This window comes from Ochlerotatus camptorhynchus, unplaced genomic scaffold (assembly GCF_037179485.1).
Source record: "Ochlerotatus camptorhynchus isolate MF236.1 unplaced genomic scaffold, CSIRO-AGI_Acam_v1.1 ptg000743l, whole genome shotgun sequence".
Taxonomy (NCBI): domain Eukaryota; kingdom Metazoa; phylum Arthropoda; class Insecta; order Diptera; family Culicidae; genus Ochlerotatus; species Ochlerotatus camptorhynchus.
Window position 1 is genome coordinate 221,761 of NW_027041212.1, and position 16,118 is coordinate 237,878.

Genomic DNA, 16,118 nt, shown 5'->3' on the forward strand with positions numbered 1-16,118 from the left:
GTGACCCAGTACCTTGGGGTGCGTGGTAGCATAGTGCGATATCTATCTAGTGTTTCTTAATTGTTGGGATGATTTGGCTATTGATCATACAGGAAGAGAGCAAAAGTTCAATTTTCGGGAATAATTCTTGGATACATCGAAAGAATTCGACGGTGTCATTGCGTATATCGGTGCATGTGATGTGTGGTGTTTTTGAGAGTGTGGTTGTGATTGAAATTTTCATTCGCAAGAAGTTTCCTCGGATAAATTTCTTACGAATGTGAAAATTACCAATTTTTGTGTTATTTTCCCTAAAACAGAAGATCGTGCATCAATAATTCTGTTCCTCTGCAAGTTTGCAAGTGAAGAAGCAGAACCCGCAACGGAATTCATTCCAATTAGCATTTAGTAATTTAGTTCATATCTACATAAGTCAAGGAAAAGCAAATACAAATAGAGAAGAATCATGGCTGCAAATTTGCAACAAAGTGGCACCCTGTTGGATGTGCTGAAAAAGAAGATGCGACAGACCAAGGAGGAGATGGAGAAGTACAAGGATGAATGCGAGGAATTCCACAAAAAGCTGCAAGGCGAAGTCATGCGACGCGAAGAAGTAAGTGCTCTGAAACATCGGTTTAGGCTTGGGCAAGGATTTCCTGCCATTAAATCTTGGTAGAGACCTCCGGCCAACAGGACAGGAAATTCTATGGCCTTTTTCACTTCTGACAAAAATAGACATGATTAATCAGCAGATAGATAACAGTTGCTCAGTGCGCGAATGACAGTTGCGTCACCTTGTCACCTCGGGTTGTTCGTGTTTGTGTACCTACAAGTCACATCTGTCAAAGGTTGTCTGGTTTAAAATAAATTTTCATCCATGGAAAGCGTCCTTGAGGGGGTACTGTTTTTGGACACACTTGGTCACAAACTCGATTCGAGAGAATTTCGGTAGAAGCTACGCACCACTACAGTCACGTCCGGAAACTGGAATTGTCCACTTCGGGATCGTTGGCTTTTTTTCCACATCGAACCCAAAGTGGTCGATTGAATGTCAACTTCAGTGATCGAAAGTTTAACCAAATTAACTAACGACCACTTTCGCCCATAATAACAAGTGGTTGACCCTCTGGAAGAATACCGTTTTCAGTCAACCACCTTGCACCACCATGCATTGCATTGCAGTGGGTGTGGAGTTTTGAGAATCGAATGCCGCTTCTTGCTAGTATTAGTTCCCACTAGGCTCCGATGTTGGTGGTTAAGAGTGAAAAAAAATACGGCATTTGGAATTCGAATGATACCACCATCAATACGATGACGACGACGACGGTCTGCTTTTTGCGCATGCTTGCTGTTTGTGTTGAAGTGTCAAAGTCATAAAAATGCGCTCACTCCTTGCGGTACAAATACTATCGCAGCAGCTCACCGCAGATGGCTATGTACGTTCTTAAAGTGGTGCCTTTACCCTATGCTGGCTGGTAGGGTTGCTAAATAACTTTCAGCGGAGGCTGGCTTAATGTTGTTAACTTTTGGGAATCCGTAGAATTTGTTGCGTACTTGTCAAAAAATCCGTACAGTTTTCTAGATCTGTAGTAAATCTTAAAATCTCGCGTAACATTTGAAAAGGGCCTATGTCCAAAATGTAAACAATCCAGAAAATGAATTGTAAATTTTTCCGCCAGTATTTAATTCCTATATAAATAAATTGAAGTATTTTAGGCCTTTATATTGTTCACAATAACAATAGTAACTATATCTCAGTACACAACATCCAAAACATGCGAAACGTTTTCAAAAATACATGAAAATCGATAAAAATTTAATATCACAGTAATAAGCCTTTTTGTGAATCTTTAAATGGTTAGGCCCTTTTTGTTAAGCCGTTGTGCTTGTCATCATAAATTGTAGGCCCTTTGCTAAGCCTTTTCTTAACGTCAAATAAATCATCGGCCCTGCCTCAAGCAGTAGGGCTTAGCTTTGATTTGAAATTTTTCAATCATCGGCCCTTCTACGTCGCTAGGCTTATGAATGGAACCTCATCGAACGAAAACAAATATATGTTAGGCCCGAGGTTAGGCCGTTTTAGCATGAATGATTGGAAAAATTTCGTGGATCGGCCGTTTTTAAAATCAAGTTATTTTTAATGATTTTTATCGATAATGCGGAACATTCCTATACGACTGGTAGCTAATTACCAGTGCTACAGAATGGTATCAAAAATCGGTTTGTTTACATTTTGATCATAGGCCCTTTTCAAATGTTACGCGAGAAATCCGTAGATCTGCGGATAATTCCGTAGACTTGACCACACTAGGTTGGCTGTCGTTGTCGTGTGTGAGTGGTGATATGAGTGTGAAGCATAGGAATATATGTTTGTATACAGACAGTTTTTTTTCCGTTTCTTCGAGTGGTGCAGGTTAGAGACTGGGCCTGGACCAAGCGTTCGAACGAACGGAATATTGTTACATTGTATGGGTGTGGTTCGGGCTACGGTGTGCGTCATCGTCGAACGTGAGCGAAGAAGCGTAATGAGTGAGAACTTTTGTGTGTTGTTCTTCTTTTGGGTATCGAATTTTTATCGAATCTTCTTATTAGAGTCCGAGGGAGGGCCAAGAGACGGGTTGGGTTTCTTTCTTTCTTTAAATTCGCGAGCTGTGTTGTTTTCATTACGGCAACGTACGATGATCACACGGTGGAATTGGTCTTTTTTGGAGAAATTGTTAAAGCAATACTTTTGTTTGGTGCTGCCTACTTCTGCAGCGTACAGTATACATGTCATGTCATTATATTGATACAATGAGGAGGAATATTGTCAATGATATAACGTTATATTGTCATTCATATTGTGAATCTCTATATATTGATGAAATTGAAGGTAATATTGTAAACACGATTATTGACAGTATATTGATATGTGTAACATCCGCTTGTGAACTGCTCTCAAATGATATTTTTTGTTTTGAATAAAATTTTCTGGCTCATAATTATTCGTGAATTGATTGAAGTAGTTGAACATGTCCAAGTGATAGTCGGTAAAAGACCATTTTCAGGTGCCTACCTTTTTCAGAGGGTGAATTTTTTTGTAATGCTCAAGAATTCTTGATGATGAATTGTTTATAGTATTGCTAGTATACTATAATACTCAGAAATTACGTTAAAAACGTCAAAATGGCGTTCAAAACGTCAAACAATAGCCTTAGAATCGCTTGAATGTCTTAATAGTTTCAGCCGTTATGTATGTGGCGTGGTAACTGAGGATAGATATCTCTCGTTTGAATAACGCTGTTTAAAGTAAACCAAAAAATTCATCTGCTTGTTATAGGTAAATAAACGCATACAAAATGGCTCCAATAACCATAAAATGTGAAAAAAAACCCTCAAAAATGCTCCATAAATTATATGATAAAACAACCAAAACAATAACACAGCCTATGAATCACAAAAAACAGCATTGAAACGCCTAACTGAAACGATAAAACATTGGGAGCTATTTAATTTTGGAAACCCACTATATCTTATTTTGGACGATCCTATGTTATTATATTGCAGCTGATTATCCCAACAAGATTTAAAGGTGAATCCTTGGCGAGATGGAGCAACTTTGGTCTTAGCCAGTCGAAAGACAAAAAAAAAAGTGAATCCTTGTACAGTCCTTTCTTACTATTGCAGTTCGCAATTTCAGTCAAAATATCAAGGTTTTTGTGAAAGTACTAAAGGTGCTGCAACTTAGAACCGATTGTTTGTAGCGAAGGAACAAGCATAGTCTGGAATTAACAGATTTATAAACTTCGTATATCTTCGTATATCGTGTAAGAAAATCGACTCTGCAAGGAAGCCCTTTAAATTCGTATACATTTTCCATACACTGTGACCCATCTAAGAACACCCACACCAAGTCATCAGTGGGTCGTTACTAGAGATCCAGTTCAGTTCAAAAGATCCGGATGCATTTGGAGAGTTCATTTTTATAAGACCCGGTTCATCCGATCACCAAATAGCTTCGAGCTGGTTCGAGCTGCTTGTCTTAATTAACACCCGTTTGACCCGGTGAACAATTTTCTTAATTTTTTTAATTTTAACTTTTCAATGGATTACATGGATGATTCTCGCAACAGATGTCGCTAGTAAAAATAAGTTACGGCGATTTATTTTGTATGCAGAAAACTGTAAAATGTTGCTTTTCACAAAATTAGAACCTTTTTCGAAAAAAAAAATTAGTAAACATAATAGCTTTAATTTTTACCGAACTGGCCTACCATTTTTTCTGTTTTGCGCATCTAAAATCGATAGTTTTGCAATAATGTTGAAATATTCATACATTATTTTTTTTTTGAGTTAAGCTCACAAAATGTCTTTAAAAAATTTCTACGGAGCCGAGTAACAGTAGATAGCTTCATGAAATAATCGTGATAAATATGATGAGTTCTTCTTTTCTATGGGAGGCGACGTAATTGCAGTTTCTGCTTGCTATTTGGTGAAATGTAAAATGTACGAAAATCCTTTTGTTGTTGATCCGATTTTCGAGAAGATGTTTGCCAATATTAATTCCTTGTCTGTCAGAAATAAGTCTGGTAGAATAGCAGGTTCATTTGTAAATTTTCCATCTGGTGAAAATTCATCAAATGGAAGAGGAAAACTTTCAAAACAAATTGCTGTCAAAACATTCAAGAACTGACCACGCTGCTATACTGTCGTTCCGCATTATAACTGAAGAAGACTTTAAATCAGATGATCGGAAACATCTCGTAAAGTGGCCTGGCCTAAAATTGTCTTCAGCTAGTTTGACGTAGAGTGAAGGCATCTCATACTGGTCAAATATAAATATGAGATCTAACTTTCACGTCACGGTTTAAAGTTCGGAATGACCAAAAACCGAAATATTGCCCACAAGCACCATTGTAGATTGTGGTGTAAATTTGAAGAAGAAATTCGATTGATAGACCAAATCTATTGGAATTATTTGAAATACAGATAGATTTACTCTGCCACGCATGGCAAGTCCACACCAATCAGCACAATCCGCACAAATTAATAAATCGTGTTTACAAAATAGAGTTCTCCACATCTTTTAATTACGATTTAAATTCATACTCGTTTTCTCTAATTGAGTTTATTATTATTATCGAGCAAAATGGACCGAAGGGTCTCAGAAATCTACGATATTTTTCTCACAGGCAGAGGTTATAGTTATATGAATGAAAAATAAATTCAAAAATTTGGGGTGGTTGATTTTTCCGGAAAATTTTAGTTGAAGTTTTCGGATTTTACCGGACAGACAGAAATCCTAAAAAATCAGAAAATGTTTTCCATGGAAATTTTCACGGTGGAGAAAAATCGCAAGTAAAACCATTGTCAGGGTAATGTAATTGTTTCTAATGACTTGTTTCATGCTTGGAAACTGCTAATCTTTCACTGGTGAACATTTCAGAGTGGTGTCTCTTACCATTTTTGAGCTATGACCGAAAATATAAAATTCTGAGACCCTCGGCCCAATCCTGGCCAATAATATAAAACAAACCTCTAATGTTATATATATACATAAACCGTTTATAAATTCAAAGACATAGAGGAAATGGATGTTATGTTGGCCTAAATGCCCCTAATTTGGGCCCATACATTTCAGCAATCGACTAAATTTTCAATAGCGACCAAAAATATCTATTAGTACCGTCCTAATGACGCGTTCATGTAGATAAAATTGAAAAATAGCTGATTTTTAGCGATGGGTCCAATTTTAGATCCATAGGCCAACATTAGAGCCATTTCTCTTATCATGAATGTTTGTTATCTTTAATTTTTCGATGTTTGAATTAAATTATGAATTCCTAAATTTCTCATAAATGTGGAAAGAATGTATTGTTATTTATGATTTTTTTATACTATGCAATTATTTGATGAAAATATATCACAAATTCTAAAATAGTGTAGCTGAATTTGCTACAGATATTTTAAATACAACAAAAAAAAAATATGGATCCATTCCCGAGCTACATTCTAATTTCTATAAAGGTTTTTAAGCACTTTTCTAATTTATATCATGGGCTACAAGACCATGATAAATCCCAAATTATTTCTTGGGTTTACTATTAATTAACTAAACTTAAAATTTTGTTTAGTAAAATTGTTCACTTTTTTATAATGAGTCACATTTTTAATCTATTCAGATTCATTTGCATAATTGAGAACTTAAAAAAAATGGATTTATTATTGCAATATAAATAGAAACGAAACACTTCTTGTAAGTAGAAGCATTGAATTGTACATTGAACAGATTTAAAAAAAAAGCGCTTGCAAATATTGGACCATCAAAAGATTGCATCGCAAACTACACTCTCAAATGCAGCAAACTTCTTGTTCAGTTCACATATGAACCGTAGCCGAATGAATGAGTAATTTACTCCTCTTGTTAAGCTCTGCAAAGTCCCACATACTTTCCCATCACACTGCTTGCGCAAAATACATAAAATACCCAAGTACGTCCTCGATCTCCGAACGGAGCCCACCGTCCGAAGCCCGTCAATACACCTTTTACCATTCTCGTGAGACCTCTTCTTTTCATCGTCTGTTTCTTACGCGTCATTCCCCGCACATTTTTCTTGCCCTGGCGATCTTTCGCTGATATCACGTTTTTAGCATTCATTGCTACTGTCTCCCACCCCCTCGCATTCACGCTGGCAAGGTAGCAAATGAAAAAAAAAGAGATACTACTCACACCACCATGCGGGGCTGCGATATGCGAGGTGCCGCCGCCGGAGTCGTCGCGTCGTACAGGAACCCACTTAGAAGTAGCCGGCTTTCGCACGATTCCGGCAGCTGGTAGTGATGGTGAGTTCGGTTTTCTTCGATCAAAACCGGACTCTTCGCAACACTACTGATGGTGGTGGTGAATCTTCGCGCGACGAGCCTTGGTTCTTGCTTATCCCGTCGACCATTCAATATGATGTAGAGAAAATTTTGCAGCGAATGATTTAATTTGGATCGGGAATGCTTGAAGTCATTGGTTTCCTCCTGGAAGCAGTGACTCACTCGTAGTAGAACGCAGTTTGCTGTGACAACGTGGTTGGCCGTTGCCACCACGCCCCAGGTCGGGTGCCTCTGTCTGTCTGTGACCGGCCGGCGTTTGCACATGGCATTTTTTTGCATTCGAAATCGAATGTTTTATTTATGTAGCTAGGCTGGGTGGCTCATGGCAAGGTGGATTTCCATGGGATATTCAGGCTGCCCAAAATTGAGCTTTGATTTGTACGAAAGAAACGTGCGATTCGATGAATGGCGACGACGTTGGACGTGCGATTCGAGTGTTCGTTGACCTTGAGCATAATGAGCTTGCCGCGTCGCAACGATGATGTCAGGTTAAGGCGGTTTTGGGCACGATTGGTGTCATTGAGCAATATGATTTTTTGCTGTATGTGAAGTTGGGTCGAGTTTTGCTAGATTTATTTCGAGGTTAGCTAGTGTTAGACAACATGTAAAGTCTTCATGCGTTTCTTGATTATTGTTGTGAAACTGGTGAATCATCGATTTTGTCAGTCCCTCCGTGCACTACCTTTCAATAATTTCACATAACCGGAATTTCAAATCTTATTCATTTTCAAAATAGATGTTTAAGGTATACTTTGGTGCATTAAAACCACTGAAAAAGCGCATGGCAATGGGGCTGACAAAATCGAGTCATCTCCGAAACATTTGCTTAAAATTTTGTTAATTGGCTTATAGTGCATTCCCAATTTTATTGAGCGATAAATCACCTTTTAATTTAGAAATTTTAAAATTTCTCCAGCTTGCAGATTATATTCTTGTATACATATCAACTTCTCTTTCTGTGAAATATGCCTTTTCTGTACATTTTCACCGTGACACATCAACTTGAACGCAAAGCAGTATGACATCACATATAGTTGAAGAAAGCGAAAGCGGACTTAGTTGTGCCATTCGTCACGGCATCAACCATAACCGTCGTTGTCGCCAACCAATTGCCGCCATCCAGACGGTTTTCTTAACCATGCACAACAAATTCGCACCAACCATACACGAATCTTACACAGCGCCATATTCGATCGGAGTACTCGCCAATTTGACAGCTGCTCAAATAGCAACTGTGAAAGACTGTTGCCGTAACTCAGGCCGCTGTCTACAAGCGTACGTTCCTCTCGACATATCCATATAAGACCATCCTTTTCTTAATGGTCCTTTTATGGACGACGCTCCACCGCAATACATACTGTACTTGCCGTCCATCCAGCATTCGCGGCTGACCAATCCGATGATGTCATGCACAACGCGCACCGCGAACGGTATGAGTCTCTGCGAGCAAGGTCGCCATATAATTGCTTCCAAAACACATCGCCGAAATGGAACCGAATCAATCAAGCAGCGGAATTCAGGTTTCCTTTTTCCGATTCAGATTTCCCATCAAGCCGAGATCAGCAAAAGGATACGAGCATTTTAATGACTTTATTAAATTAATTAAGGTATCGCGTACCCCATGATGGTGGCGATCACACGCTACTGATTTCGTACAGCAAGACCTCATTAGGCATGTGAGAACAATTTCAATAAGGTATTCCACTAAGTAGCGCTGAGATCGGTGACTGTATGGTGAGTCATGCTGTGCGCCGGACTCTTCGGATCAATTCGTTCGAGGCTGAGTCGTTTGATCAATCATCATGTTGCGGATTAGGAAACAAATACGTGCCCTTAAGTAGAGTGTGTGAGCACCTAATTTGCGATTGCTCAACTCATCAGAGGCATTCTATAGCGGTGAGAGTGAAATTTCCACCTTGTTATCAATACGAGTGGATGTCGTTGCACGATATCGCTCGAACGTGACTGGTGAAGGACGGTTCGAATGTTAAAACGGAACAAATAGCAGGAAATCGACTTTCAGTGATCAGAAACAGTTCCCGTCACACACCATTGAGCGCATTTTCACTCTTCCCCCGTTTTACCGGATCGAATTCTGTTTTTGAGCCATCAGTCCAAAGTAGTTCAAAGAACTTCAACAATCGGAACTGAACAAGTCTCCACTGAGAATGCATCCATCGGTCATTTGTTCCATTCAAATCGCCCCGGACGGTGATGACGCCCTTCGGAAAATATTTCAGGGTTCAACATTAGCGACTCCCAACCCATCAAACCGTACATTTTACGTCCATCGAATACCACACCGCGCATGATGTTATGCAACACACCCTACAGAGGCACTTTATTATTATAGTTAACCGTCCAATTGAGATGGCTATTTTATTCTATTCCGGTACTGTTTGGTTATAGTCTGATCGGGGCGAATTCCATCGTTTCGCGATGGCCATGATACGATGCGGCGAGCTTGCACTGGATTGCGTTACTATAGAACACCATTCAACAATGTGGGCTTCCATTTATAGATGTATAATGAAGAGAATGGTAGGGAACCGATTAAGCAACCACTATAGAGCTCATGATGATCGTTTAAGAGGATTACAAATGGTTGGTTTCATGGCTCGTCTACCAAACAAGGGATTGGTATTAGATAATCAATTACCATTAGCATTAATCCGATTGCGGATTCCGTTTTCCATCCAACTGGCAACACTTCCCCAACCTGTCACTGATAATAAAACAAACGCCACTTGTCAGCAAGACGAAAGACTAATCACATTTTCCCTCTTTTTTCTCTCCCTCTTTTTAGGCCGAATCCGAAGTCGCTGCCCTGAACCGTCGTATTCAGCTGTTGGAGGAAGATCTGGAACGTTCGGAAGAACGTCTGGCTTCCGCCACGGCTAAGTTGTCAGAGGCTTCGGCGGCTGCTGATGAGAGCGAACGGTAAGTGGTCGCTTTTCGCGTGGTTTGAATGGTGTGCCCCCTGCCAGGGGGTGTCGTGCCATATCGGACGCCGACGACGTACGTGCGGTTGCGAGCGGGATAAAGTCGACGTTGTTTATGAATTCAAAAAAAAAAATCGTCTTTTTCTCTCGATATACTGTAGCAGCGGAAGAATGAACAACAAACAGAATATTTTTTTTTCGAGTTATTTATTGGCTTACAGTCAGAACATATCGTGTAATCTGAAATGGTTAGTGGTTGAGTAATAAACATACCATTACTGCACCAACGGTATTCCGTATTTAGTACTGATTTAGATATTTGTAACAGTGATAAGTTAGTTCTTAAAACCTCCGGTTTATAACTGTCGTCAAATTTGGAAACATTATCCACTTGAAACTGACGATTGATATTTGCTTTTAGAATCATTCCTCTTTAGAACTAAAGCGATGATATTAACTAAGTTTTAGATATTTGTATGAATTAATCAATTTACCCATTTGTGCTTAAACCACGGTTTCTGATAGACTGAGTAAAATTCTGCTCGAATTTGAGTAAATCTCACTCAAATTTGACCAAATTTTGCTCAAATATGAGCTGATTTCTTCTCAGTCTTTGGGTAACCGTGGTTATAGTAAAACTTAGTAAAAGGAAATGACATTTGGTTCAAATTCTATGACTGTATAGGGAGAATATTGAGTTAGGTAGGGATCAATTATGGGAGAGTTGACAGTAGTTATTCCATCAAGTATTTTGGCTGATTGAAAGCCGTTTTTTTTCTAGCTTAAGCAGTGGCGTCCCGTAACTTCACTTTTTACCTATGCACTAACTTTCAAAACCAGATTGAATGCCATATTCATACTCGAATCGGTTGAAAAATACACTCAATCTTCTAGTTTATTCGATATCTATCCATTGCAAGCAATATCTTGATAATGTTTTATGTTTTGAGAGTTGGTACACAGGTAGATTGAGGTTAAGGAAACGCCACTGAGCTTAAATAAGCTTACATTCAATGTTTACTGCAGGACTGCTCTCTAATCCCATCGACGAGCACTGACTGCAAATATAACATGCAAGGCCACCTTGGAAATAATACCACAATTGATGGGAATGTTATTTTTTTGTACTAAAAATGTGTTCCATCAGAATGCTTCGCTAATTTTTGTCAACGGAGGTTTTTGTTTACTCTATTTAGACGTTATTGCAACATGAACTGAAATGAGTCACAGCACCTCGATGTTGGTCATAGGTAGCTGAAACCCAGCATCAAAGCAACTGCTCTGTTATTGTGCTATAGAGCCAACTTGTATCGATCAGACTCGACCTTCTCCGGTTTACATAAAAGTATGGTTAATTGATAGCTCTGAGTATTTATTCAAATTTCTGCTGGAATTTGACCATTTTCACTCTTGTCTCAATTTTCAAAATAATGTGTTTTATATTTCAATCAAATCTCAGAACGTTTATTCTAATCCGTCTGAGAAAAAGTTTTAGGAAAATAAATTTCTTTTGGAAAAATTCAGTCAAAAGATAATAGTAAATCGTTTAAATCAGTAGCATTAAAGGACCCCTTTTAATTTTTAAAAGCTCATCAGAAATACTAGTTTTCAAATCAAACTCTTTAAAATGACAAACTCATAGATCATCAACTTGTGGTCGAAACTTGAGCTGTTTTTTTTTTAACAAAAAGCTTTTTTGCATACGATACGAAACGGGTTTCAAGATCCGAAGAACCAATTTCAGAGAAAAAATAACATAAAATTTACTCCAAAAATAAAAATCCTAAAAATTTGGCCAAAAGTTGATGTTTTATGAGTTTTGTTATTTTTACAGTACAAAAATAAAAACAAAACTAACTTTTAAATAAAAAATATGTTACCAAATTTAAAATGAATTCCTATTAAAGCTTTTAATGTTTTTATTTTAGGTTATTTTTTTTAACAAAATTCCCAAAGTGTAAATTTACAATGCATTTTGTTTTCTGGAAAGGTCATTTTTTTTCTACAAATTTTTCATAGACATCCTTTTGAAAAGAAGAGATGTTTGAATTCTGAGATCAAATGCGCCAAATTAAATCAAAAGTATAAAAATTGATAATTCTTTTGTTATTTACAAAGATTGAGAATGAAATCCACCTTTATTTTGCATTTTGACCCGGAATCGCTCTATAACAAGTAGGTTTCGATGAAAGGATTGCATTTTGCAGTCAATGCAAATGCAGATGGAATCAAAATCTTGCGATTAAGTCCTCTATTGCCCGAATTATGGTTTTAGTATTTCCCATAATGATGCATAATGGGGAAAATATTCATATGTAGATTCATCCAGCTAGTCTAGATCAGCTTTTGTTGAAAGTTGAAACCAATTTATTGAATTTCTCAATTCAGTCAGCTAAAACTAGAACTCAAATGGAAACATTTATCAAAATGTCAGCGATAAATATTTAAGTTGGTTAAGATGTAATGTTTTACTCACCAATTTATCCCAAATACTGTTGCAAATGGTGATTAAATAGTTTATCTTTCCCACCACTAACAAATTATTTCTCGAAAACTGCTATGTACAGCTTTTGTCCCATCAAAAAGCGTGGTTAGGGGTAGGACCGAAATTGAACATCTTCATCCTTATGTTGTTCTAAATTTTAATATTTTATGCCGAATGGGTTTCACTGCCTTCCTCGCTGGCAGCAAATCTTTTGGACCTACTGGGGCATTCTGGTTCATATAGACTTGATATTAACTGTTTTTGTAGTATATTTTATACGACTTTGTTTTTGCAATTTGATATGAAAATATTCCTGTTTGTTGTTGTTATTATTCGACTGCTAGTTACAGATATCTCTATAAATAGTTTTTTTTATTGTGTTGGACAGCAAGATAAGTAAGTTACGGATCATGGTTTTAGTATGGAGCACTGGTAGCTGATTTAATACGATTCTAGAAATAAGTTGGAATAGCCAACCTTTTTTTTTAGTAATACTGTGCTAATTTGCAATTTTTGATTACAATAGTTATAATGTACCTAATTTTATTTTTCTATCTATTGGCAAGCATTACAGTTCATATGATTTATCACGTCACACGAGGAAAGAGCCTATCATTGTTGGAATAACACGGCTGCAAAAGCATTTCTCATCGAGTTTGTTATTTCAGGTACATGCTAAATCAGCGCCTGTCAACCTGATCTGCAAGCATATCCACGGTTGTGTTGCCAAAAGTTCAGTTTGTAAACCAAAGAGAATGAAGAGATTCGATCAACAATGATAGGCTCTTTTTCAGTATTTTAACATAAAAATTTGATCTATATATGATATTCGTGCAGAATTTCATTCGCCAGTCATGAATAATGACATTTGATATTCGAGACGAATTTCATTCAAAATTTGAGTAGAATTTCATTCTCGGGATTTGAGAAGAAATCTGTTCAAAACTCGAGCAGAATTTAATTTGCAATCTTTGTAAGATTTTAGTAGAATGTCATAATTGTTCCAACATTTTTGTAAAATACTATTCAAAATGCTCTTAGAATTTCATTCTAAATTTGAGTAGCAGTTCATTCGAAATTCTTGAAGGTTTTTATTTGAAATTCCTGCGACTTTGCAGTCAATTTAATTGTTTATAGGAAAGTTTGAACATACTGAGAGGTAAGCACATATCATCGGTAAGAGACGTGTGTGTGAGAAAATTTGCGAAAAAATCTAAGGGCACCGGTGGGATTTGAACCCACAATTCCCATTCAGTACTGGCCGGCAGCTCAAAATGTTATAGTCATACTGTACTGGACATATTTCAGCATGTAAGATGTACAACAAAAATGAGCTGTGTTTGTTCACATCGACTGATACTGAGTGGTTGCGGTACAAGCACATATCGTCGATAATAGACGATTGTTGTGTATCAGAGAACGCTTGCGCAAAAAGACTAGGGTGGGGAACGGATTCGAAACTCAAATGTCATTAGCCAAATACATCCGTAGACCATAGGTCCACCGTTGTATAATTGGCAATGCACCCGTGTACTGAATGGGAATTGTGGGTTCGAATCCCACCGGTGCCCTTAGTTTTTTTCGCAAATTTTCTCACACACACGTCTCTTACCGATGATATGTGCTTACCTCTCAGTATGTTCAAACCCTTCTTGTAGAACAGTATTCAAAATTCTTGTAGAATTTCATTCGTAATTCTTGAAGAATTTAATTGGAAACTCTTAGAGAATTTAATATGTAATTCTAGTAGAATTTCATTCAAACTTCGAGTAGAATTTGAATCAGAATTCTTGTAGAATTCATTCTAAATTATTGTAGAATTTGTTTAAAAATTTATTCAAATTCCTGCATAATTTCATTCGAAATTCTTGCAGAATTTCATTAAAATTTTTGCAGAATTTCATTCAAATTTTTGCAGATTTTCTTTCAATTTTTTTGCAGAATTTCAGTCGAAATTTGTTTAGAATTTTATTCAAAATTCAGGTAGAATTTTCGAACGATTTAATTCGATATTCTTTTACAATTTTATTCGAAATTCCTGTGGTATTTCAATGCAAATTCCTATAGAGTTTCATTCGAAATCCTTGTAGAATTTCTTTCAAAATTCACGTAGATTTTTATTAGCAATTATTTTAGAATTTCATACAAAATTGTTGTAGAATTTCATTCGAAATTCAAGTAGAATTTCATTCGAAATTCATGTAGCATTTCTTTCAAAATCTGGTAGAATTTCATTCGAAATTCTGGTAGAATTTCGTTCGGAAGTCTTGAATTCCAGTATAGTTTCAATGCAAATTCCTGTAGAGTTTCATTCGAAATCCTTGCAGAATTTCATTAGACATTCTGGTAGAATTTGATAAGCAATTCCTTTAGAATTTCATTCGTATTTGTTGTAGAATTTCTTTCGAAATTGTTGTAGAATTTCATTCGAGATTCTTGTAGATTTTTTTTTCTAAATTCTTTGAGAATTTTATTCTAAATTCTAGTAGAATTTTATTCTAATTTCTTATAGAATTTCATTCGAATTTCTTGTTGTTGAATGGTTGATTGATAAATTCAGCAAGCATTTGTACTAAACGCACAAGCTTGAATTTATGTAGAAATGAAGTGCTCGCATATCTACCTACGAATTGATTTCAATGAAAATCACACATAATTAAATAATCATATTTAGTATTTTGAAATTTTACTGTATTTATTTGGGCATGAACCATCACATTTTCGAGTAGCTTTGAGAAGATATAGAGAGATTTAAAGAAAATTAAGCAATAATACCCGATTTTCTCGAGGTTCTTACAGGAAAAAAAAAATCAAAATATTGTTGCATGGTAAAGTTCGAGTAGTAGGAAACGTCAGTTTTAAAATGCTCGAATAATGTGATCAATTGCTTTTGTAAACAAAGGGGTCAATCGCCGATTTCTCGCGAATAAAAGCTCAGTTTTTCATACAAACTATACCAAATGATAGAGGAATCATTTATCTACATGATTGTGCTGTTAGTTTCTGAGATTGAGACTTTATTCACAAGAAATTGGCGATTGACTCCTTTGTTTACAAAAGCAATTGATCACATCATTCGAGCAGTTTAAAATGACGTTCCTTACCACTCGAACTTTTCTGTTAGATAATGTTTTGAAGAAAAATCTTCTAGATCTTCGTGAAAATATGGTGTTATACATATATGCTAAGCTAGAAAAAACAGGATTTTATTACTTAACTTTCTTAAAACCACTGGTAATAGGTCGTCTCAAATCTGCTCGAAAATAAGATTAATTACGTGTAAATCTCGAATCATGCCGAAAATATTTGTATTCTGAGTGCGAAATATTAAAATCATAGATACTCTTACTAAAACCCGGTATGTTTTAGTTAAAAGTACAAATGTTCAAGTGCTGAAAAATGCTCTTTTCAATACATCAAAAATAATTCACTTTGGTATAGTGGAACCTTCAATAAAGTTGAAAACATGTTTGATACACACAACTTTTCTCAAGGTATCATATATCCATTGAAAATCTTATTAAAAATCAATTTGGTTCTAAGGCTGAATTATGGCTAGCACACTCAGACTTTGTACATTCAAGATTGAAGATAAATATCAGTCAAAGTGATCAAAGTGGACTCCCGTCTTTGGTTGTAATTTAAGCACATAAGTTTCGAACTTGCAATTCTTGGGTTCCTGAACAAGTGCCCGTGTCCAGTGCTCACAAGGTTGAACCGTCGTACCATATCCATACTAGAACTGATCCTAGACTGCTAACCGTGCTCGTCCAGCTTACCATTGTCGTTCAGAGAACTTCCGCCCGGATTGTGAAGATCTAATTCTTGTCTCATTTTTCCCGCAACTGTTT

At 36.7% G+C, this 16,118-nt stretch overlaps 1 protein-coding gene across 29 annotated transcripts in view; it reads left to right on the forward strand.

Moving 5' to 3' along the window:
* Tm1 (tropomyosin 1) overlaps positions 1-16,118 on the forward strand; it is a 97,503-nt gene that overhangs the window by 39,024 nt on the left and 42,361 nt on the right. For 24 of the 29 annotated variants that reach the window (XM_065238256.1, XM_065238257.1, XM_065238253.1 and 21 more), the window contains one exon: positions 9,647-9,780. In XM_065238256.1, coding sequence (XP_065094328.1) covers positions 9,647-9,780 — 134 coding nt within the window. Of the gene's footprint in view, positions 1-299; positions 593-9,646; positions 9,781-16,118 lie in introns of those variants that run through there. The other 5 variants (XM_065238261.1, XM_065238260.1, XM_065238266.1 and 2 more) reach the window with 1 other exon arrangement.